Source organism: Anopheles merus, unplaced genomic scaffold (assembly GCF_017562075.2).
Source record: "Anopheles merus strain MAF unplaced genomic scaffold, AmerM5.1 LNR4000546, whole genome shotgun sequence".
NCBI lineage: Eukaryota > Metazoa > Arthropoda > Insecta > Diptera > Culicidae > Anopheles > Anopheles merus.
The window spans coordinates 10809-34785 of record NW_024428126.1 but is presented as its reverse complement, the minus strand read 5'-3'; the positions used below and the strand labels follow the sequence as shown (position 1 = coordinate 34785).

The 23977-nt window shown below is 44.5% G+C and overlaps 1 protein-coding gene across 2 annotated transcripts; it reads left to right on the top strand.

The window, feature by feature from the left end:
* The first annotated feature begins 5747 nt into the window (after window positions 1-5747).
* On the top strand, window positions 5748-23920 carry LOC121602640. Of its 2 annotated transcripts, none has more exons than XM_041931409.1 (4): window positions 5748-6596; window positions 18776-19107; window positions 22995-23092; window positions 23194-23920. In XM_041931409.1, exons 1-4 carry the CDS (start codon window positions 6160-6162, stop codon window positions 23473-23475), a joined length of 1149 nt encoding a protein of 382 aa, XP_041787343.1. In that variant the 5' UTR covers window positions 5748-6159; the 3' UTR covers window positions 23476-23920. The 2 variants fall into 2 exon arrangements, with proteins under 2 accessions (XP_041787343.1, XP_041787341.1); XM_041931407.1 differs by having other exon boundaries at window positions 18776-19119.
* Window positions 23921-23977: the final 57 nt, after the last annotated feature.

The following is a 23977-nucleotide window of genomic DNA, read 5'->3' as shown; positions in this document are numbered from 1 at the left end:
CTCTTAAGTGATTACTGATCTTGTGCATACGTCCTCCTTCTCTTCACAATAACTTTCTTTACACAACACTAAGTTTATGGTTATAGTTAAGTTTTTCTTATCTTTTCATATCAATTAACTGTAATTTATATTCGAAGCTTAGCGGGAATCGCACACTGATTAATGAATTTCGCTGAATTAAAATTAATTAAAATTAATATTAATCCCACTTACAGGAATTGTCCATTTGTAGCATTAAACTTTTGGTTTAAATATTCTAGAATATCGTCATTACTCCCACCGAATCGCAATAATCCATTTTCTATAATTCTTCTTGCTAACTCAAACCAAAAACACATCCTACCAAAATAATCCATTCAAACTGTAATAACACAAACGTCCGGTTACATAATTAAGCCATTACCAGCGTAAACCAGTTTGATGTATTTGCCTCTTTAACGACAATTCCACAAAGGAAAATAAATGCATTTCATGGAAATTGAATTATAAACAACGGTTGCCGTTCGTTTTTGATGTGTAATAATAAATCGTGATCAATATATACATATCGTCGCTGTTACAAAACAAGCGTCCAGTGTGGTTCTATCGGTTCTGTTGGAATAAAGGCCAGCTCGGTAACGTTTCTTTTAGTCCCACTTTTCCCGCTTTACAGTCCTGCATGCACGTGTGGTGCAGCGATGATGTATAAAACGGGCGAAATAAAACATCACGACAGGCGGGATTGATCTTTTGCTATGATATTATTGCCCATGCTCGGGGAGGTTGAGGAGGTGGCGATCGCAAATGGCTGCGCTTTCGTCGATCAAACCTTCAACCTACGTTCGGATGAAAATTATATCAATCAATGTTTTTTTTCCCCGTGCAATTCATCCCTTTTCTTTCCTATTTCCCCTGTCGCCTGTCACTGTCGGTTTATTTGCACAGATTTGTTTGCCTTTGTGTCCTGCCCCACAAAAGCCAGTAAAATGATGAAAGTGATTTCGTTTTTTTGTGGGCTCCGAGCTTCGATTTTAGTCCCTGGGAGCTGTCCACAGGAATCGTTGCGTTGTGTGTGTGTGTGTGTGTGTGTGAGTGTGTGTGTGCTTGTGTGACAGGAAACCGTGCGTGTGCGTGTTTGCCAGTTCCGCTTGGATGATTGATGCTGTGCTGTGTATAGTTGGTTACAGTTTCGTGTGGTCTTTTGGAAAGATGAAAATGAATTGGTTCACGTGTGTGTTAGTGTGTGTTTGATAGTTTGAATCCACAAAAAATTTACATTCATTTCTGTATGTTGAACCTCACCACCAGCGAACTACGCTCTACCGCAAATTAGTGGCAAATGATGTCGTTCTACGCGAGGGCCCAACAAGCTGCTGCCGGTGGGGCGGAAAAAAGCAGGACATCCAGCGGTCCCATTTATGGTTTGGGCCCCGTGATTGTTATCCTCTCCCCTTCGCAATGTGACGCGTCCAATCAATTGCTTGTGAAAGTGCGTTTATCATCGTCGCAATTTTCCACCCAGCCCAGCACTATTGCGCCCAATCAGGCGCGATCTTTAAACAGAACCGTTGCAGCTTTATCTACGCAGCAAATCGCGGCGTGGCGCGGTGTTAAGCACGTACGCAAGGTGCCAAATTTGACAGCAGCAACACCGGTCAAGCGTTGGCGTGTGTTGTGGGTTCGGTTTTTGGGGCTCTCTTCATTTGCCTGTGCTTGGCAACGTGGGACGTGATGTTGGGCCGGACGCGTGATTACAAGAGATTGCTGAGGGTTCGAACCGAAGGGTTTTTTGATTTATGCCCCAAAACTCTTCCACGAGGCACGAGGGGCACCTCCGGGGTGTGAAGCCTAAACACAAGGTCCCCTCCCCAGCAGCAGTACAAATGGATTAACAAATGTTACGTGCTTTTCATCATTGATGGTGATGTGTGTGATTTTACTACCCGACAGAACGTGACCCGAGCGCTGGCGTGCACTGACCCCGGGACCCAGGGAGGAGGACGGGGGGGGGGGGATTTGCCGAAAATTAACGTCTTTTAGCGCCACCCTTCCCGAGCCATTTACGCATTGGCAGCCAAATGTGGAGCAGTTGCAAGAGAAAGCTTAATAAATTCTAGAGCAGTTGGAGCAGTTTCTTTTTTTTAATAATTCGCTACTTCTGCCAACGAAGAGTTGCAGAATGAATTAAATTGTGTTCCAATTCTACTACCACGATGTTCAGAGTTCTGGGAAAATGTGTTTTTACGAAAAAATCGCTGCTAAAATATCAAAACCACTCTCAACCAGAGCGCTCCTGTCATCTGCAACAACCTGTCCGAACGAAAACATTGTGAGTTTGGTAGGAATAGAAATCAGTCCGTCGCCGGAAGCACGACACGTTTGGCACATCTGTTCGATTGCCCCCTTGCAGCCGTTTCGTGTGCCCCGCGCACTGTGGTGTTGCTCTGTTTCCTGTGCTCCGCTTGCAACGAGTGGGGTTTTGGAATGGTGTTGGCTGGTTGACGAGTGTGTCCATTTCGTCTAGTTTCGGTGATTTGATGGGTCTGTTTTTCCCCCATGTAGGGGAGAATGTAGGGGATACCTACGGTGCCGAATGAATGATGCCCAAGAAAAACATGTTTCATGTCCACCAGTCCTCCACTATCTCCGGGCACCGTGTTCGATGGAACGTAAATCGATTTACGAATCGTTTCGTGAAAATTGAGGAATCTTTCGTAATTGAACATCCGGACGAGACTGTCCAGATTCCGGTGCCGTCGTTTATGTGTTTGTGTGTTTCCATTTTGGGACGGTGTTTCACACATTGGCTTTGGGTTGGATTGGGATTGTGCGCCTGGGAGGATGCGAAAGTAATGTATGCACACGCCAGCGTTAGAATGGACACGGACAGCCTCACCTGGACCCCAACAGAGGCAGTCTGACCGTCTCGAGCAAAACAAATGAGGCCTCCAACGTCCTACTAACTGCGGTCCGTCGATTGAAGGATGACGGCTTTGGGCTTTCTACGGAAAAGACCAAAATAGCCCAGGGGCTCACGATCGATGATCGGTGATCGAAAAAACCGTTCTGACGCCGTGTAGGCAAATTATTTTATTAGCCCAAACCCCCTCCGTGTGTGCGGGTGTGTTCATCAATCTGGCCGGCTGGAGGAAGGGTTGATACAGCCGGCGAGGAGTTCAATTTTCATCCGATTCCGGGTACTGGTGGGCAGCAGCCAAGGCAGCGCGAGGAATAATAAACGAGCGGAAATCAACCTGACAGACCTGGCTGCAATGGCACTGCAGGGTGGAAGGAAATTGCAGCCCGCTCTGTCTAGACGGCGGAGATAAATTAAGTTATCAAGCAATGTCTAGCGCGGTGGTGTGCTGTTGTTGTATCGCGTAGGCTGTACAATGGCTGGGTGGGTGTCCTTCTTTGAGACGGAATTGCCACTGCCTGGTGGGTTGTAGTTTTGTACGATTGGTTACATTGCTAAAATTAGGAAGAGTTGCTGAGCGGTTTAAGTGGAATTGTTTACTTGTGTAATGTATTTTATATTTGCCATTTTAATTTTTTTACATTTAAATTAATCGATAAATTTAAACTTGTTTATTATTGTTTGTTTTTTATTTCATCAATTAATCTATTAAGTTTTTTTTAAATTTATTTAGGTTTGCTATTTATTTGTTTATTTACTATTAGACGGTGATATATGATCATATGCGCAAGAATTATGTTCTGGACCGAACACCTTCTAGTTAATCTTTTATTAATTAATGCTACTATGCGTTAAGTTGTAGCATTTCATTTTTAAAGCGAAGCATTTCAGAGCTGAAGTTAAAGTATTCAGTAAGATAAAACCTTTAGTGATTATAATAGTCAGCTCGTTTAAATTCCATTCCACCAGCTACATAATTAATCGCAGTATTTTTGCAGCGCATCACTGTCCATCTTAGTCACGATTGACAAGAATATTCGCAAATAATCTGCCTAAATAAGGCATCGCAGTAGTTGCATCGTTTAACAAAATCAAGAACAAAGATAATGCCAAAGACATCCTTTAACTACACTGAAAAAAAAAATTGTAATGCCTAGTGCGGATTTTTAACTCATCGGTCGTCGTTTAATGCCTATTATAGTTTTAGGATCTATTTTCGGCATTTGGGCATCGTTTTTCCAGAGCTTTTAATGTATTCTTTTCTGATCGTTTGTAGTTGAAGAATAGCTAAACAGGTTGCTCGTCGATGAGTCACAGGCGCTACTTCAACAAATGTTTCAAATGAATGTCTAGGTTAGAAGATAAGATATGACACATAAACATAGCAAAATCATAGCTAAAAGTATGGAAGTTATAGTAAAGAAAACTAATGCTTCAAGTAGCTGGTATGCCTAAACCAAATGATCTTAAAACTCATTTAAAAATTTACGAAACTACCGATTGTTGTGGTTCATTATTCTGATAAAACTTTCTGTTTGTCTCATTTAATTGTGGCAAGTAAGGGATTTTTAAATCCAGAGCCGAAGCACTGCGATGTTCCCTTACTTTTGGTATGCTTTGGCTCAGCACTACGTCTCATGAACTTCGGGATAAGTATACCCTAAACTACTAGCATCTCTGAGCCGGTCTCGTAGTACAGTCGTCAACTAGTACGACTTAACAACACCCGTCATGGGTTCAAGCCCCAAATGGACCGTGCCGCCATACGTAGGACTGACTATCCTGCTATGGGGGATCAATAAGTCACTGAAAGCCAACCCACAAGTAGTGTGGTACAGGCAGGCCTTGACCGACAGCGGTTGTTGAGCCAAAAGAAGAAGAAGAAGAACTAGCATCTACAAGAATTCGATTGAAAACACCAAATAAAATCAGCAAAAAAACTTGCCCTAAGATACAACAACTACATTGTAAAGTGAATTGTAGTAACCAAAAAAAAAAAAAAAAAAAAAACGACCCAACTTTCACAACCCTCCCCTAGCCGGTGTGAATGAAAAAGTCATCGTGACTGTGACCGGGAGTGAGGGAAAGAAGCTTTTTAGAAGCAAAAAAAATCTCGCTAACGTGTAACAAGTGACCACCAGCTTAAACTAGGTTAGCCGAATCGGTAACGACCGGGACCGAACCAAAAGTGGGCCCTCGCTTCCCGATGCCTGCCTGCCAAGCGTGCGCCACGTTCGCACCAGGTGCTAATTAGAACCGCACAATCTTCTAGGTCGCGTTTTTGTTGATCTGTAAATTGTTGCCCCCGAACTGCAGCGACGATAACTTGGCGGTGTGATACCATCGGATGGTGTAGTTTACCGCCAGACACTTGCCGGCGCAGAACGGTGTCCGTGAAGGTTTAGTGGTGCAGTAACGATTTTGTTGGTTGATTCCATTTTAATACTGTCGCGTGGCTGCAACATTGACTGGTTTAAAATAAAAAAAAATCGAGAGCCAAACACAATTAGAGTAGACATAGTTAAGGAGTTTCGTGCTAAAATCGTTTCTTGTGGTTATTAAGCTCAAGCTCAGATTGTGCTAACTGAATGCATTGATATTGGAAGTGTTAGTAAACTACACAACTACTTGCACTAAACCCAAGAAGACCTCGAGAACTGTCCATCATGAAGGTGAAATTTCAGACACACTTAAGTTGAAAATATTCTTCCCATCTGTGTGTGTGTGTAAATATTTGGCTGTGTTAATCCTTATCGTAAGAAATAAGGCAAGACACTTTACACAACCATCTGCTGACATCAAGGATCAGGTTACCTAGCAACGGCACCCCCATTCCATCGCCGGCTACAAGTGACACTTTAAAAAGTGTTTGCAGGAACTAAATAATTGAGGAACGGAACGGAACCCGGTAGCACCAATCGACAGCAAAATCCGGACCGATTCGAACTGCACAAACTCGACGGTAAGAAAGTCCGTAAACCGCAACCTGCTGACACACCTGGCCACCCAGCGCGGCTCCATCGAATCCTTTCCAGTACGTGATACACTTAAGGACGCCACCGGGAGAGCCACACGAGAAGGAGGAAAAGTTGTGCCTTTGCCTTCTCATCGCCATCCGCTTGACGTGTGTTTGTGTTTGTTAGTGTGTAGAGTGTGTGTCTGTGAGTGCATTAAAGAAGCAGCAGCCAGCAGCAGCAGCAACGGCAGCAGTGTGTATTGAAATCTGCATCGGATCGTTGCGAAAAGCGAAGAGATTAAGCGTAATGATGGCCAGAGGTGGCGCCGGACCTGGCTCAACGATGCAGCTGCTGCTCGTTCGGCTACTGCTGTTGGGGCTGGTACTGCTGGTCATACTGAACGGGGTAGTGGTGGCGGCCGGAAGTGTCCGTGCGACAGCGAGACAAACGACAGCCACTGTAGCGGAAGATGAAGATAGCAGCAGCAGCAGCAGCAGTGCAGCAGTTGGAGGCTCATCGGACGAGATGCTCGAGGAGAGTGAAGAAAGTTTCGAACAAGACGCTAGCAGCAGTGGCGAAACCCCAACCCCCAGCCGGCACGAAAGTGCGGAATCGACAACCGAGCGAGGTGGCGCACCGGATGAAGATGACGATGATGGTTCGGTAACGGGGACAACGTTAGGCTACAGTGCGGTGGCCACCACGCCCAAGATAGTGGTGCGGCCCGTGAAGCAGCTAAGCCGGTAAGTAATGGTGCCGGCCGTGGACGGTGCGGCAGCGGATGGTGGTAATTTTGTGCCGTTTCCGGTCCCGGGAGTGATTGGCGTGGCGTGATAATTTACGATTGTCCTTAAAATCAACAGAATGCTGCTGCCAGAAGTGCAGATTCTGGGACGGGTGGCTTTTTATTCAAATTTGAAAGCATTTTTTTGCTAGCTTTTTTTGAAGTTACTTTTTAGATTTGACAAAATGTTTCTCGTTTTATTTTTACGGGTTTTAGTAGAGTATTCAATGGAGGCGTCGACGTTTTCCCGCTATACAAATTGTAGTAAGGGGTAACGTGCGTTCCACATGTTACTTCCTGGTATTTGGATTACATTTCTACAGCGAACAGTAGTACTGCATAGTCGCCCAGTCAGTCGGACTGGATCGGATTAGGTTGCTGTATCGGTTTCTGGGCCAGGACACGTTCGTCATCCGTTCCATGACTGACATAGGAATAGTTTTTATACCAGAATAATAAAGACATCAGTTTCAGGGTTGGAATGGTGTACTAGGATGTGTACAGGTTTGGTTGCAGTTAAAGAGAACTGGGTTTCGGAATTAGTTCCAGGACCGTAGTGCGATTAGGCTCAGCTCTAGGACGACCGGTGTGAGTTCGGAATCAGTTCCAGAACCGACGTGTGTTTGAGCTCAGTTCTAGGGCCGGCGTGAGTTAAGGATCTCCCAGAACTGCTACGGATACAGGAACAGTTTCAGCAGGTCAATGTCGGTTCGAGACTAGATCCTGTGCCGGTATAGGTTTTCTCTACTTCTTCTTTGGCATAACAACCATTGTCGATTAAGGCCTGCCTGTACTACTTGTAGTTTCATTGACTTACTTATTACACATAGCTGGATAGTCAATCCTCTAGACTTGAACCCATGACGGGCATTTTATTGAGTCGTTTGAGTTGACGACTGTACCAGGGGACCTATTCTAGGAGTTATGAGCTCAGAATCTATTCCAGAAGAGGTATGGAAATTGAGGATCAGTTTCTGGACTTGTATAGATGCAAGACAAATTTTAAGAACTTTATGCGTTGCGGATCAATCCCTCCAAAATCAGAATTCGCTCTGGGAATAGTAATGTTCGTTCGTTGCACTGTAACCTTTTGCTGTCCACATTTTTTTGTATTAGCTTTGAGGAATGTTATAAATGTTATAAACACATTAATTCAAAACATTTTTTCCTCAATTTCTGCTCTCTTATGTGAATCTCAATTACAATAAATACTGCAATCGGTTAAACCGCACAGCTTTTACGCATTATACATGCAATTACGAATACACACGCTCTCCGGCGATTTTGAGCAAAAGTTCCGAAAAAAAATTACCTACTGTCTGATACGCCAAGGGTCCAGCAAAGAGCAAAGGCTATCGCCGCATCGGTCACACCTCGGTCGGCAAACAGTGACCGACACACGACACCCAGCCGTGTGCTGTTGCTGTTTGAGTTTCAGTTGCCACGGGTGCGATCATGCTCACTAGAATCACACTCCAATTCGTTAAACTCCAACGCTCGACCGGTTTGCGAGTGAAAAGTTATTCCACCAATGGAGAACAAAACACTAGAAGCGCACTGACAAAACTCCACAAAAGCCAGGCCAATCTGTTAAAATGAGTTTCCCGCGCGTCACCAGCTGGCATCATCATATCTGGCGCACCACCGAACAACCGGCGCAACGCATGGAAATTGCATCCGGGGGCGGTGGTGGACGCATACAAAAACGGTCCGCCAATGCAGTGGGGTGGGATGCATATGGAATGTGTTTGCTATCTCTCAAATAAAGTTGCCTAATTACTGCGGAAACTATTCATCAACTCGCTTTCGGTTCGGTTGCGGGTGTTAATGAACTTCGGCGGGTGTCGCCGCGGCAACATAGTTCTGGTCGAACAAATGTTAGTTTTGCAGCGAATAATCAGTTTCGGTGCGGATGTCGAAACTTTGCACAAATGTACTAAAGTGGTGGGGGGGTGGTTGTGACGGTGGACACACAACACACTGTATCACAAGCTTCGAACGTGTGTGCTGAAAAGTGTTTTTGAATGGGAAGTTTTATTAATTTCTCTCGCCCTTCCGCCGACCCGCCGTCGTACCGTCGTCATTGCAATAGACACACTCTGGGCTGCAGTTATTTACACAATTATGCAGCTCACTCACAGAGCGGTTTCTGTTTGCTTTGTGAAAGTATTTACACACTTGTGCAACCGTGCTGTTCATCGTATCGGGATGGAACGGAACTTCAATGTGACGGATTTGCTGAAGGCTTGAAGAGCGTATGTAAGCGGAGCCAGTTTTGATATTATCCTTTGATAGCACTCGGTGCAAGGATTATCGTTTCTCGTAGATGGTGTGTGGAAAATGAAACAGGTGTCGTTGCGATGTAGACGTATTAGCGGCTTCTGCTCTATCCACACTACTTCGGCAATAATCCGCTCTATATTGCATCGCAGTGTAGATTGGCAGCTTTTACCGGTGAATGAATCTCCTCCATGGTGTGGATCATTCTGCACTTTTTAAGAATATCCTTCTCATAAACTGTTGGTTTGATAGGTAGTGTTTATGATTTTTTTAGCGTGATTTTGTAATGTGAATAATGCAATGTGAATAACATACTAGTTACTAATTGATGGAGTTGTATCTTCTTCGGGCGCGTACGGCTGCTATGACAAAGGACAAGTCCGAACAAGTCAGATCAAATCCTAGTAATTTCAGGACGATACAAAAATTACTTAGTTAGGCAAAGGAATTCAAGATATATTACTGCTTTTGTACCTTTGCAAAAAACCCTGGTAATACCAAATGTCATCAAAGTAACAAAATATATATAAAAAATATATATAAGCTTCAGTCCTACACATTCTTCAAAGTCAATTGTTCAATGAAATTATAAAGACTCGATAAGATTTTCTCGAAAAACCAATAGTTTTCTGAGCTACTTAAAAGTCTACTTTGAACCTCAAACTTTCATTCAAATTTGTTTCGATTCGTCTGGAAACTAGCAAGATTTTTTCTGACTTAGCCAGACACGTGCTCTGAGTCGACCGTATTCATCAGGAGTCTTCCACACTTGTCCAGATACGTACAGTATTGTCGAGTTCAATCTAGTTTTGATTTGAAGTGAGATTCAGGTTTTAAAACTGTAGTCGGGATAGATCTATGATTCCATGTTGGACGCCATCTATGTCCGGACTGAGTTATCTGAGTTCAAGCGTGAGACCAGTCCACCTAATCTTTGAATTAGGCACGCTAGACTACACGGTCCACAGGGGGCGGTCCTGTGGTACAGTCGTCAACTCGAACGACTCAATAGCATGCTCGTCATGGGTTCAAGTCCAGAATGGACCGTCCCCTCGTAGAATGGATTGACTATCCGGCTGCGTGGTAATGAATTAAGTCTCGAAAGCCTGTATAGGCCGGCATGTCCGCGTAGGACGTTACGCCAAATAGAAGAAGTAGAAGAAGACTACAGTTGGATCACTCGTCGTAGTAGTGGCTTCTTATGGATGTAATTTAAGCTGCCAGATGCTTAACTTTCGAATTCCGACTGGATTAGCATTCAAAACTATTTAGTTTTTTGCTTCTAGAACGATCTATTTTTGTAATAATGATCCACTTTCCCGAGCTCGATCGAATTCGGGAACGTTCGTAGCGATTGTCAAAATGGCATACAATGGTGATTTCCTTGGATTTTTTTCAAACATGTTGCCTATTGTACGTAAAACTGAGCAGATACTACTTCTTCTTCTATTTGGCGTAGCCGTCCTACGCGGACATGTCGGCCTATAAAGGCTTTCGAGGCTTAATTCATTACCACGTAGCCGGACAGTCAATCCTTGCAACGGGGAGACGGTCCATTCTGGGCTTGAACCCATAACGGGCATGTTATTGAGTCGTTCGACTTGACGATTGTACCACGGGACCGCTCCACTAAGAGCAGGATACTCATGAAATATATAAAAGCAACCGTTTTATCCAGGCAACTGCAACTATCGTTCCCCTTTGATTGAATTTGGGAAAGTGGCTGAATGGTTATTTAACATGTTATAAAAGGTATTAAATTTCGCACAAAATCGATTTAAATTTTCTTTCAATATCGATCTCAAAACGTTTGGAGGCTTTTAATTTATGCTCTTGTCCTTCTCAGCATGTATCAGTAGTTTGCGGTAATATTGAGTCTTCTTCCATAGTTTGACTTCAAGACTAAATTGAAACCTCATATCCGGCAAAATGCTATCCATGGAGATGTTTCACATACAGGAATCGTTCGGTCTTTACATGAACTTTCGCTTCGTTCGTTTAAATGATTCTACCATTCAGCACCCAAAGTCCTGAGTGTTAATATCTCCTTAATGAGCTGTGCCATTGGATGACTGCATCAAAAACAAAGATAGTATTTTCGACATGGTGGGTTACTGATGATGGGTTACTACACGGAGTGGACCGTTTCGCTCCGGCAGCACTTATACCAATCAAAGCAAAACCATCACCACTAAAATGATAAACACGATACGGTACAATTACTGAAGTCTTCCGCCGTCAAAAATAAAGTAAAAACAACCATCCCTAATGCTTGTTGCATGTCACTCATCATAAAAAAAAAACTGCACAGGAAAAACTTTCAATTAATGCCCGGCTAATGCATATCCGGTCCGGAGGGGGAGATTTTCCATTTGCTTGCCAACCTGCCAACCAACAATAGCGACAAACAGCTTTACTACAACGCCTGCAAACAAACGAACGAAACAGCTTCGAACTGAACAGACTGGATACGTGTTGACCCCATATTAACAATCGATCACCATGTTTGTGTGTGTGTGTGTAAAAAGTGTACAAAACTGTGCTTAACGATAATTACAGTACTTGCCTTTGCCACCGACCACCGCCCCGCCGGACCTTGGATTTGTCGATGAGCCTCATCGTAGCGGCGGTTAAATTCATTCTCTAGCCCAGACCAGCACCAGACAGGCCAATATAAGCAACCGACCCTCCCCTTGCATCATGATGGTGCGCCCCTGGTGTACTAATACAATACAGCGGGCAGCCGATGGGACCTGGCGGTGGGATTTATTGTAGTAACATACCAATTTGCCATTTAGTAGATTGTAGTCTGGTCGGCTTTTTTCGCTGCTCTGCGCTGCTGCTGCCGCTACCGCTGCTGGTTGGTTGTGAGTTTGGAATTTGTGATCCCATGCAACGGGGGGCTAAGCTTAATAGAAAAAAAAAATACGACCACGGCCCGGTCCGTTCCCTGTATGTAGATTGAATTTAAATTTATGATCACTGGGAATTTAATGTGTACCGGATACCCCGCAATAACAAACATTAAAACAAGAGCTGTGGCGGTGGAGGGAGTTTCGGTTCGGCCGCTTCTTCCGATGAGGTCCTTCATTACGGCTGTGTGGCGCGTTGGTTTGGTCCGACTAACGCTTCGGCTGCCAGCAGGGTCTATCGCCGGGGCGGATGTCGTCCATCCCTTATTCCGTACCGGAGCGGTTTGGTCTTTTCCCGGGAAATTGGAGGAAAGTGTAATGAGCAAAAGAAAGAGAGAGAGAGAGAGCAAGAGCGACAGGAGTAAGATTTTTTCAACCCAACCCAAACCAACCGCCACGGGCGTGTACGGCGTGATTGTGCGCCATAACATGCAATTGGCGCGCGCGCGTGGCTTTTGTGTTACTCTCCGCGGACTCTGCGGGTGTGTTGGGAAGTGTGGCGGCTTCTGAATTATTTCACCCTGCATAATTTTACCAGCCGGATATTCAATTGCGCACACACGTGTGTCCACGTGTACTTGTGGTGGGGAGGGAAGAGTGGAGGTTTGCAACCAACCGGGCTTATTCAACGGCCTTGACGGGGTTTAATTTGTGGCACCGGGATAGCTAGGCCGTAGCATCGCCTCGAACTTTGGGGGCTCTTTTGCGTCGTGGCGGGTGGGAAACGGGTTGAGATTTAAATTAAACCGCTTAATTTGACAATTACAATCACTACAGTCAGATGTCCGGAAAGCGTTGGGGAAGAGGAAGGGGCAGTGGGCACAGTCGCCCCGTGTGTGGTTGTAAAAGTTTCGCTCGCGCAAAAAAGATCTATTCACCCGTGGCGCATAATTTGCACGCACGATCGGTCAAACCAATCGTGCTGGGGCCGCTGTGTTTAATCCTTTCCATTTGCCATTATCACCACCGGGCTCTCCCTTCCCTATTGGAGCCACAGATTTCTTCTCTCTCTTTCTCCACCCCAAAAAGGAGGTGAAACGGGCACAAGGTGGAGAGACGCAAACGTAATGGTGACCGTGTGAGCTTTTAATTTTAATTATGCCCGTACATTCATTTATTACAGCACGAGCGCACGGGCGCAAAAGAATTGAGTGCTCGTGGCCTCCACCCCACCATGGGTGGAATTGTGCGCGGCGGGGGAAAACAGGCACGCGGATAACTTTGACACATTTTCCACCCATTTCAACGGCCAAACTGGGAGGATGCGACGTTAACAGGGTGACGAAATGCGCGAGTTCGCGAGAGGGGGCGGGCTTTGAGGAATTAATTTTTATCTGATAGCAATGGAAATTGATATTCAATCGTTGTCTTCGTTGGTCGATTGCTCCTTTCACAACCTTGCTGGTGGTGGTGGTGGGGAAAATGCACATCCGAAAGCCAAATCGATTGCAAATAATATATGAAAGCCCGGGCCATAGTTCATTAATTCAAAATTGTTTCCGAAAATGTTGTGCACAGACAGGGAGAGGATGCGGGACGGTCAGAGAGAGAGAGAGAGAGAGAGAGAGAGAGAGAGATAATGGAAAGGAGGGATGAAAAAATGGCATCCAATCGAGTGCACTCGATTGCTTTCATCAATCGGAAAGAAAACAAAGCAGGCGAACAGTTGCGTGCAAAAGTGCTGCTGCGGCATGCGGGAAAGTGCTCTGCCAAAGTCTACCCGAAAGGCCGATTAACGTGCTTGACTGCATCAAGCTTGCCGTGAGTGTCATGTGATTGTTTTGCTGACATGTGGTGCTCTTTTGGTGGTTGTTTTACCGCTGTAGTGATTGTTTATGTGAAAAACAAACATATTATTTTTTTTTTTATTTAAACTGCTAAGTAATATTTGGTACGTTGTTTTACATCATTTAATACAAAATATATTTTTTATGCTTTCCGCTATCTTTTTGGCAGCACACTGTGGCGTGGCCTTGGGTGAAAGGTCCGTGCTAAGATGTGCGGACCGTAGAACGGGGGCACAAAATCATAATTAATCCATTTGCTTAATGCTGTCTGAGCCCGCGCGGTACAGATGCAATGTAAAGATTTTTCCCCGAAATGGGGGAAACGGGTTGCTACCACCGTTGCAGTTGCTCGCTGCCCATCCCCGATGCGATATGGCGTGTGGTGGCTGATGGTTAAATTTTTCATATGAAATTTATACCAGCACCCTCGGTTGGTTCTGTGACCCTGTTATTATATTATTATTATTTTTTTTCGTTCACCCCCCGACCCCGTCGCAAGGTCAGATAAATATAAATTGAATATCATTTGAATGCATTCATCTCGTGTATGTGAGTGGGTCGTAATTTCATTTCTGATGTCCATTTTTGTTCTCTCTCTCCCTCTCGCTTGGTCCGCTACTGTGTGTCTGCTTTTGTACTCGAATGGAAAAAATGGCGGTGTTGTGGGGGTTAAAAGTTTTCTTTTTCATTCGATACACACCGATGGCAGGCACAGCTACGGTACGTTAACTGTTACAGTCAACCAGCGGGCTGTTGTGCTGGTGCACGGATTTCATAACGCACTGGCAGTGCTGTTCAACCTTTGAAGTACAGAGTACGGCAGATCGTTTAGTTTTACATTTTCCTCAGGGTGCTACCTAGGAATGGAGGGGAGGGGGAAGGGTAGAGGATAAGAAATTGCGGAAATGGCCTCCTTAAATCAACTCCAATAAGCCATGGGACTATTTTGATATTTTTCTTATGATTAGGAAATAAATTTAGATCAATATCCTGCAAAATACAATTAACTCTATGTCATTCGTTGTTCTCTTTATTGTTTCATTCGTTCCCAAATGGACTTTTTGGTAGTTTTTTTTTGTTGACTTCATATTTTTTCAGCTGTATTATTTCCAAGTTATTTTTTCAATACGTTTGTTATCTAAATTTTGAAATGAGCATTTTTTTTATATGGGTTTATATTTTATATTTATATATGGGTTTATATAGTTTTATATTTTTATATGGGTTTTGACCGTTGCCAGCTGAAATCATGCCAACGCTCCATACAAAACCACAATACAAACTAAGCTTTATATTATTCAGCCTGCAACACGTAGGTTTACGTCGATTCGTTGCAGACTCGAACAGGATAACAAACTGAAGCTACAATATTCTGTCAAGAAAGGTAAAAAAACTATTTGATTCGATACTTTTAAAAACAATAAAAGTATTAAAATCCATTTCAAATAGAAAAAAAAAAAAAAAATAGCAAAAAGTATAAAACGCCACCTTCGTTCTTCCGCAAATGATGAATTCCAATGTAGTGGCTGTTAAATAGCTACAATCGAGATGATGAATATTGTTCCACTGACAGGCTAAAATGTTAGCTTCCTGGCTTAATAGGGGTAAAAGAGGTAATAATGTAATAGGAATAGGCAGACTGAGAGCTAGCTTAAGATATTAAAGATTTGTGTTGATTTCGATTTCTGAGTATCATTCCAACGTAAACAAAGCATTCCAATGTAGTAAGCCATTCATCACAATCGAGATATTTTTCAACACCTTCAGTTGTAGTTTAATAGCGCATTGAGACGCCAGGCGGGAAATGCAAACAGAAAATGAGGATGATTCTGTATTTTGACATTGAACTGCCATCATTTCATCATCAATCAAAGATTTCATAATGTGGGTTGTTAAAACCCTTTGGGTTTTTTTTTCATTAAAAACCTTATATCATTTATTTTGATTTTATTTTTAATGGCTCAAAGGTCAAAAGGGGAGACTTTGTTTTAGATCTTTATATGAGTGTATGAAAAGACTAATTTATGATCTATTGGGTAATTTATCCAATACTCCAGAAAATATAAAAAAATGTGTAAAAATATAATCTCAGTTTTAACTTCAAGACCACTGCAGTGCTGGTGCATCAGCGGTTCAGCGCATGAAGTGCGCCGTAAATAAACAGGTGAAATATTTATTGAATATTCAACGAATCACACACACACAAACACACGCGATGGTAACGACGACAACGGCAGTGCAGTGACAGGCAATGGGGACACGCAACGGACGCATCTGGGCTACTTGAACCCATCCTTGATGCAGGTTCTGCAAACGCAAACGCTGCCTGCAGGCTGTAATGGATCAGTCAGAAAAATAGTACACTCAACTCAATGTCCTCTTTATGCTCGTGTATGAAACACACTGCGGCTGTTGCTGCTGATGCTGCTGTTGCTGCTGCGTGTATCATTTGATTGGCGAGTGGGCTCGCACCCCCACCCGAAATGCCGAACGCATGTAAGATATTAATTATCATTTTGGTTTTCCAATTTGCAGTCCAGTCACTGTAATCAGGCAGAGGGCGCGCGCGCGCGCGTAGGCCGTCCGCCCGTCAAAAGGCTCAAAGAGAATGCGCAATATATGATGATGGGTGTGCTGATTGGGATCAGGGGGTGAGCGGTTCAATCCATCGCCGTGTTTGCATAATGCATCCATTCCCAATGACGTGCTACGGAAGGGTAACTACAAAAAAAAAAATGCACTAATTCAAAGGGCGTACAGGCGGTTTTTGCGTCAATACACCGTGCCACTCATTGCCGAAACTGCATTAACATGCACTACACTAAGCTCATAGCAAGCTACAGCCGAACGCACTGCATAAAATGTAATCATAATCACTGCTTTGGATGAAATTAGGAATATGGATGGCCGAGGGAACGAAGGCGAATGTTGGACGTGGAGCGAAAGTTTAGTCAGCTTAATTACTTTTATGTGCGTTGTTTAGAGTGAAGCCCGCTATAAAGCCTTTTAACATAAGCGCCCTGCCCTTGTGTATGGTAAATATTTCCCAATTGCATCCGTGTGCGGTCATGCAGAGCAGTGCCGATTATCCAGTCGATTTAATTTTCAAAGAGGCTTAACCCGGGGAGCCGTTCAAAGCGACCAAGGCTAGTGGAGCAGAAAGTTTAGCAATTAATTCATTCACAAAAATGCTTAAAGTTTAGTTGCGCCAGCAGTTGGGTTACACGCCCCTTTGAAACTCCTTTTACCATTCCATACGTGTGTGTGTATCTATAGAACGATTTGTTTTCTTATCGAGGTACGAGGGGAACGATAGTTCCTCCTCCGCCCTTAAAAAGGACGCCAGGATACTACGAATTCATTTGTTTCAATTTGCCGCTCATTATGCCGAAGCTTCCGAATGCGTGCGGAGGACGTGTCTCGGTCGGTGCTGATAATAAGATAATTCCGAGCAAAGAACCCCCCCCCCCCCCTCCCCCAAAAGCCCAAAAAGCCCCAAAAATCGATACACCAAATGGGAAGAGTTGCTGCTGTTGGCCAGCTTCCCTTTTTTCCGGGCTTTGCTGTGCTACTGTTGCGCTGCGGGGAAGCCCAAACGAAGCCCAACATTCCGACGCACCACCATTATCAATTAACATAACCACAACAACATGCACTACACTACGCATCGTACATGTGTTCGGTGAAATGGAAGAAAAAAACGCGCACTATTCCCCGTCCAGCTTCCGTCTCCTAATGGGGGCGTTTGGGGCCAGTGGTCGTCGTCGCCGTCGTCCGGGGTGATCCTTTGAACTCAAATCAGGATCATAATCTAGACCGTTAGTCTCACCCCATAAAATGATGATTCTCGCGGGACGGAAATCGGATGGTGGTGTGGTGTGCAACCGTGTACGTGGTGCTACGTACGTCCGAGCCTAATGTCCCAAACCCCGTATTTCGTATTCGGTTTCGGTTTCGGGGGAGGTTCAGCCCAGTGGAGAGGTTTTTCTTTCATTAGCCTCATTAACTGCCCGCTTCTGCCAAACCACGGACGGGCGTACAGCAACAAACACATTTGCCCGCAACAAACCGAACCGCAGCGAACGATAATGAAGCTCTTTGGCACGACCCCGGAGTACCTTTTTGCTGTTTTGGGAAGGACGTTTGGGGCGCACCGCACCGTTTCGGACATTGTCTTCACATGCACAAACAAACACATATATACATCCAGAGACAATATCAGGGAAAGAAGCGGTGTTAGAATAACAACAGTGCCAGTGCAAATGTGCCACCAGGGACAAGCGTGGAGCGAGGCGTATGGCCGTACGGTGTGCCGTTCGGGTCATTGCCGTTCGCGGGTCGGCACCTTTCCGCAGGCGACACCATTCATTATTTCTAATAAAACAATTTGAACAAACTGAATTAAATTTTATTTATTGTTATTATCGCTTAATTCTGTTTGGCCCTTTATCTTATCTGCTTATTGCGCCTTCCTCCTTTCACGAAATTGTCGGAAGTCTTGCCCCTCCGCATGACTATTGTGTCCTTTTGGGGGGGGCAAACCGACGTACTGTGTGTCGCTTTTGCTTGGAGCAAAAGTTGTGCTCACTTGGGTTGTGGCCAGAAATTCCTTTGCCAATGCACGATGGCACCGTTAGAATAGTGCTGGAGGGCTCGGCACAATAACGGGCCGATGTGGCATAAATGCCATAAAAGTGGCTAAAAGCACTGTATGATGTGATAGGATTGGTGTGCGAGCTTAACGACTTGTTCGTACAAATACTTACTATAGCTTAACTTATTTCGTATTATATGAACTTATTGTGTCTAAATTTGTCTTTGAATTCCACCCAAAAAATGGATTAAATGGATTGCTATCAAATCACTAAGCTAATTCGATGTCGAGCTTCATTGGTTCTCCTTCTCGTTCTCAGCCCGAAAAAATGCTATATGCGTTATCGCTAGTTTCCAGCACAAAAATTCCCTTGTCTACTTTCCTTCCGGCTCGGCAGCTCCTTCCTTCCTGCCTTGACCGGCTAGCAAATTGAATATGTCTTTCCACCTCTAGCTGCTGCTAACTCTTGTCCACATGTTCTCTAACCATTCTCTCTCGCCCCGTTTGTTCTATGTTACCATTCTCGGTGCTCGCGCTATTTCTCCGGATTCCCCCTCCTGGACAGCTACGAACAAGGCCTGGAAGACTACGACGAGGCGGCGGACCGTGCCGAGCGCGAGCAGCAGCAGCAGCAGCAGCAGCAGCAGGAGCAGAGCGTCGACCAGCAGTACAACAATATGGTGAAACCGATGCTGACATTATTTAATGTGATAAGCACAGTTTTATCGTCCGGAAGATCAATGCGCACGGTGACAGCGGGCTGGGAGCGGCCGGCAGCAGACGACACCGAGCGGCCGTTAGCCACCACCGATGACGGCAATCCTGGCAATAAAAGCGAGATCATCACGGCTGGCGAAAAATCAACAAGCGGCCCCAGCGACGGCACTGCCGGTGGAGGTAATGAAAATGGTAATGAATATTTTGAATGTCTAGCATATTTCCCGAATGCAGCAACGGAGCCTGGCGGAGGCTGGCTTTGCATGCAAAGGAGCTGGTTTTTTTTTTGTTTGGCTGGTCGTAAGCTGTGACCCGTATATGGCCCCCCGTTTGGCAGCCCGGGTAGGATTTTAGGGAATGGGCAAAGGACACATTCACGCATTCAAGGAATCCCCGGTTTCGGAAAGCGTTAGCCTACGGATATCCTTTGCCGTCAAAAGCGGCACTGCGCGCGCCTTCAGCCTTTTGTGGCCCCGGTGGTTGTCACATTCGGGAAAAGACCAAGAACACATACGTCTCTTCGAGAGGGCACATAAAATATGGAAGCGTTTGCATAAGGAAGAGGAAGCGATTGTGGAAGGTAATGGATTTTTATTAGACGCTTTTATGGCGCCGTTGGCAAACATTTTCGGCAACACACAAAAACAGCTTCGGAGACATTAAGCTATTTGGGTGCGGGTCGGCATATTGATGTGGTTGTTTGATCCCGGGGCGCAATAAATATGGTTCCGGTCGATGCTGAATGTGTGCTCTGGTCTCGCAGTGTGGCCAGTGGCAGCATTTTGTAGATGGAAATAGGAAAAGTGTAATTAAAATTTATCCTTCAAAATGGATGTTTGGGAAGTAACTGCTACACGTTGCTAGGTCGTATTGAGGCTAAGCAATTTTGTGTTTTTTGGTATGCGTCTCACAACGTTCTCATACATTCAGCTAAACAAGGTGGAAGTGCTCATTCCAAAGCAACATTCTACTTGCATATGAGTAAGAGTAAATTAAAAAACTTTAACACATCACAATTTGAAACGGTTCTACATTTACCCACATAACGTTACCTTCGATCGTGGTGGTTCCATGGCGTAGCTCTATGCAAACATTCCAATGTTGACGATGTGAGAAAAATAATCCTTGGTTTTATAACCTTTTCCCCCCGAAAAAAAAGCTGGCCATCTTTCACTTTCCATCAGTTGGTGAGCATTAGTTTTTCGCCAGCTGCATGCTCGTGAACAGTGCAGTGAGATAAAGTTACAAATTAAAAACTTTTCCTCCTCCAGCACCCCTTCGCTGGACTGCTGTGTCGTTCCCTTTCCTGGTTATTACGCTTACCGTAAGCTGCATCGGGATTTTTCAGCGTAAAAAGTCAACCGAACGTGGGAGGGCGGTGGATAATACTGTGAAAAATAGAGGCAAAGCTGTGTGTTTGCAGGTTGATTTTTCCCGGCGGGATTTTAACGCGGTGATATTCCACTCATGTGTGTTCAGATGGTAGACGCGTAAAGTAAGCGTAAAGGCAAAGACTATAGTTTTGAAACGATGCACTGGGATTTGAACTGCGTTGGTTGAGGTGAATGTGCAACGGGGCTGGATGCATAAAAAAGGGGTCTATGGTTTTGCTCGATGAACGTAGTGGTGGTTTTTGATGACTTTGTGGTAGAATTTTGTGTTAGTTTGAGCGAGAGATTGAGATAGCTTAATCTGTTACTTAAAACCATATCAAATGGAAATTATTTTGTAATTACAAAGCTTGAGGTTTGCAGGAACATTCAAAATTCAACAAGCTGCAGGGCATTGCGAGATCTAATATAGGCTGTCTGGTCACTAATTGTGTTTCGGGCAGTATAATTTCTTTACAAAAGTGATGCACTGTCGAGTTTGTTAGAGAACCTTGTTGACGTGCTAAAAGGGCTTGTCCGGGATGATTTGACCGGTTTTATGCCTCCTCTGAAATCTAATTATTCCATTATCCTCGCACACATTGCGAGCCAACAATCTTTCTAAGCATAGTCTGCTCAAACGCGAAAAAAAGGTCTTCGTCAGATTAATGTCTGAGATGCATATGTCCTGATACTAGAAAGGTACGACATAGTTCTAGATTCCACCGTCTCAACAGTTCTTTTTGAGGTGAACTGCTTGCTATATTATGACGGACGGAAGCTAGCACCTTTTCGCGCTTATTCTCACTGTTGACCTTTGGCCTGAGGTAGGAGAAATCTTAGACTTAGATTTGGATTTATTAATGTTATCATTTTGGCTTTTGTCTCTTTATCTGCAATCGGAGGTTCTCTGCTGCCTGTTTAATCCCTTGATAGGCTTCAACGGTATAGGAAAGTCGCTGTGGAGATAGTGTTTGTTGAAAACTGAACTTACCTTTAGTAGCGTTCACACATCTACAGTCATTGTGTAATGTTCTTGATATGCTCATAAGATATTGGGTTATCTTGCCGAATATTATGCTGCAAATAAACCTTTTTGTTGTTCTATCAGGATATGAACCTGTGTTTGACATTTTAAACTTTTAAATTGGAATATCATGAGCCTGCGTTTGTCAAAAATATATTCGATAATTCAAAACAACGCTGCATCTTCCATTCCTAATGGAAAGATATCTTCCAACATATTTGATATTGACAGTTCCTGGAAAAGCAATCATTTATCATGAACATGATGTGTTTTTCACACGCTTCAAAAATTATTTTAGACATTTTGTGCAGGTTCGATGCCTCAGAGGCTAATTTAAAATCCACTGAAACTATTATTGCTCCAGCATCGACCGTCTCAACAGGTTTTTCAGGCTATTGAATATTCTGATGGAAGTCAGCTTTATTAAACTGCAACTTGCACTCCATCTCATTGCAGACGACTTCAAAAAAGCGAACATCTATCCACTCAATTACAGAAATGTTATGTGTTATGTTACTATAGTAACGAAAGACATACCTTTAATATCATTTAAATTATAATAATGTACCTCCTCGCCACGAACTACTCTGAATGATGCATACTCTACACATCATTAGAACACATTTTCGCCCTCATCTTTTCCCTCATCCACCCCCGAAAAGTAAAACCCCCCAGCGTGTTCAATTTCCCATTTTCTACCTGCACAGCTAATTAAAACCGGTGCTAAACGTGCGATTTATGTTTCATTCCAGAAACAGTAACCGCGGTGACAGGTGGACGATACATTAAAGGCGATCCCCTGAATGGCTACTACGATTTCGTGATCAGTGAAGGATCGTACAAGTTTTGGGTGGTGATGCAGGTAGCTATTGCACTATAAACTAATCATCAACCAGCACAGCCTCCGTCCTAATTCCACGCCCTGCACTCGCACCAATTTGGGATGCGCGCTCGGGAATGGTGGTAGGACGGTAGAATTGTATGTTCCTCTTTTCGCAATTGTGTGTACAAATGCATTTTTCTTTTTTTTTTTATTTCATCCTTCGCGCGCTCTCTCGCTCTCGCTGCTGGGTTGAAAATTCTAAACCACCACGCAGCTCTTCACCGCTGGGCTGGTGCTGTACGCCACATTTGCGGCCATTTACTACTCGAAAGTGAGCCCACTCACGTCGGATTACGACTATATCGATTACCTGAACGGGGCCCGCTCGTTCGCCGGTGGCCGTTCGATGGCAGGCGGTGCGGGTGGTGCTAGCGAGGGTTCGATATGGGATACGGTTGCCAACAACTGGTGGTTTGGACCGGCGGCCCAAACGTTCGAAATCGTGATGCAGGCAATCGAGAATGCACCGAAGTAGATGCAGCGCATCGGGATCGCATTGAAATGAAACATTTAACGCCCTTCCCTTTGATTCGGCCGAAATGAGTCCTTGAATGTTTTATCTGAATGTGTGTGTGTGTGTGTGAATGTTTGTGTGTTTGTGTGTTTTTTGGGCAGTATGCTTTCTTTCACAAAAGTATCCTGCTGCCCTGATGCTAGGTGTAACTGTTCAACTAGATACTAAGCGAAGCGGCATGACGAAACGTTCGTCTCTGACAAGCTTCACTACCCGTCCGACACAAGTAAATGAGGAGTAAAAGTGCATTGTATCGATCCATCCTTCCCACAGCCACCGCCGAGGGTCGCTACATCAAGGGAGACCCGCTGAACGGATACTACGATTTTATCATCAGCGAAGGGTCGTACAAATTTTGGGCCGTTTTCCAGGTGAGTAAAGCGGTTGTTGATTCCGTAATACGCAGTGATCGACCCGTGTTCCCTCCCCATCGATCGGTCACTGATGAGAATAAATTTCACCACCATTGCAGCTCGTGACGGCCGCCGTGGTCATCTACTCGACGCTAACCGCCATTTACTACTCGAAAGTGGCACCGCTTACGGCGGATTACGACTATATCGATTATCTGAACGGTGGCCGCTCGTTTGCCGGCGCACGGCCGTTAGATGAGACGGGTTCCCGGTCCGCCCAAACCAGTGGCAGACGCGCGTCGGGATGGATGGACAACCTATCCAGCAGCAGCTGGTTCGGTCCAGCTGCACAAGGCTTCACGATTGTGATGGAAGCGATCGAACGGCAGCAGAAATGGTGAGACCTGTGTGTGAGGTGGATGTGGTGGAAAAAGTAGCAGCTTCCAATTTCTATGAAATATCCGAACACATGGTACACCTGACCAAATTGGAAAACGCTTGGATATTTCATGGCAAATTACGTACGGTTTGGAATTCGTCGAATGGTTTTCATACTCAGTCAGTGTAGGCGTTTGTAATGCAATAACTATAGGAAGAAAGATTGTGAGAGCTGTGTAACGGGGACGGGACAGCCGGCGGTCACAGAAGAGGCACGTGGGCTGATCGGTAATCTGGACAGGGATTGATTCCACGTACTTTTAATCGGAAAGCCCACAGTTAAACATAGATTTAGCAACGACAAACAACCAGTTTTAGCTATAACAGTAAAGAGACCTGCAGGTAAGATGCTCTGTCACAGGATTTAGTTTAACTTCTCGTAATACAAATAAAACCAAACACACTGGATTAAATTCCTTTGTCTTTTAAATGAATCTAGGATCATTTCCCAAACAAAAAGAAATA

Coding starts and splice junctions, on each gene's coding strand:
- LOC121602640 (XM_041931407.1), top strand. CDS start 6,160: ATGATGGCCAGAGGTGGCGCCGGACCTGGCTCAACGATGCAGCTGCTG. Junction 19,120..22,994: donor CGGTGGAGGTAATGAAAATG/GTAATGAATATT, acceptor TCCTTCCCACAG/CCACCGCCGAGGGTCGCTAC. Junction 23,093..23,193: donor AATTTTGGGCCGTTTTCCAG/GTGAGTAAAGCG, acceptor CCACCATTGCAG/CTCGTGACGGCCGCCGTGGT.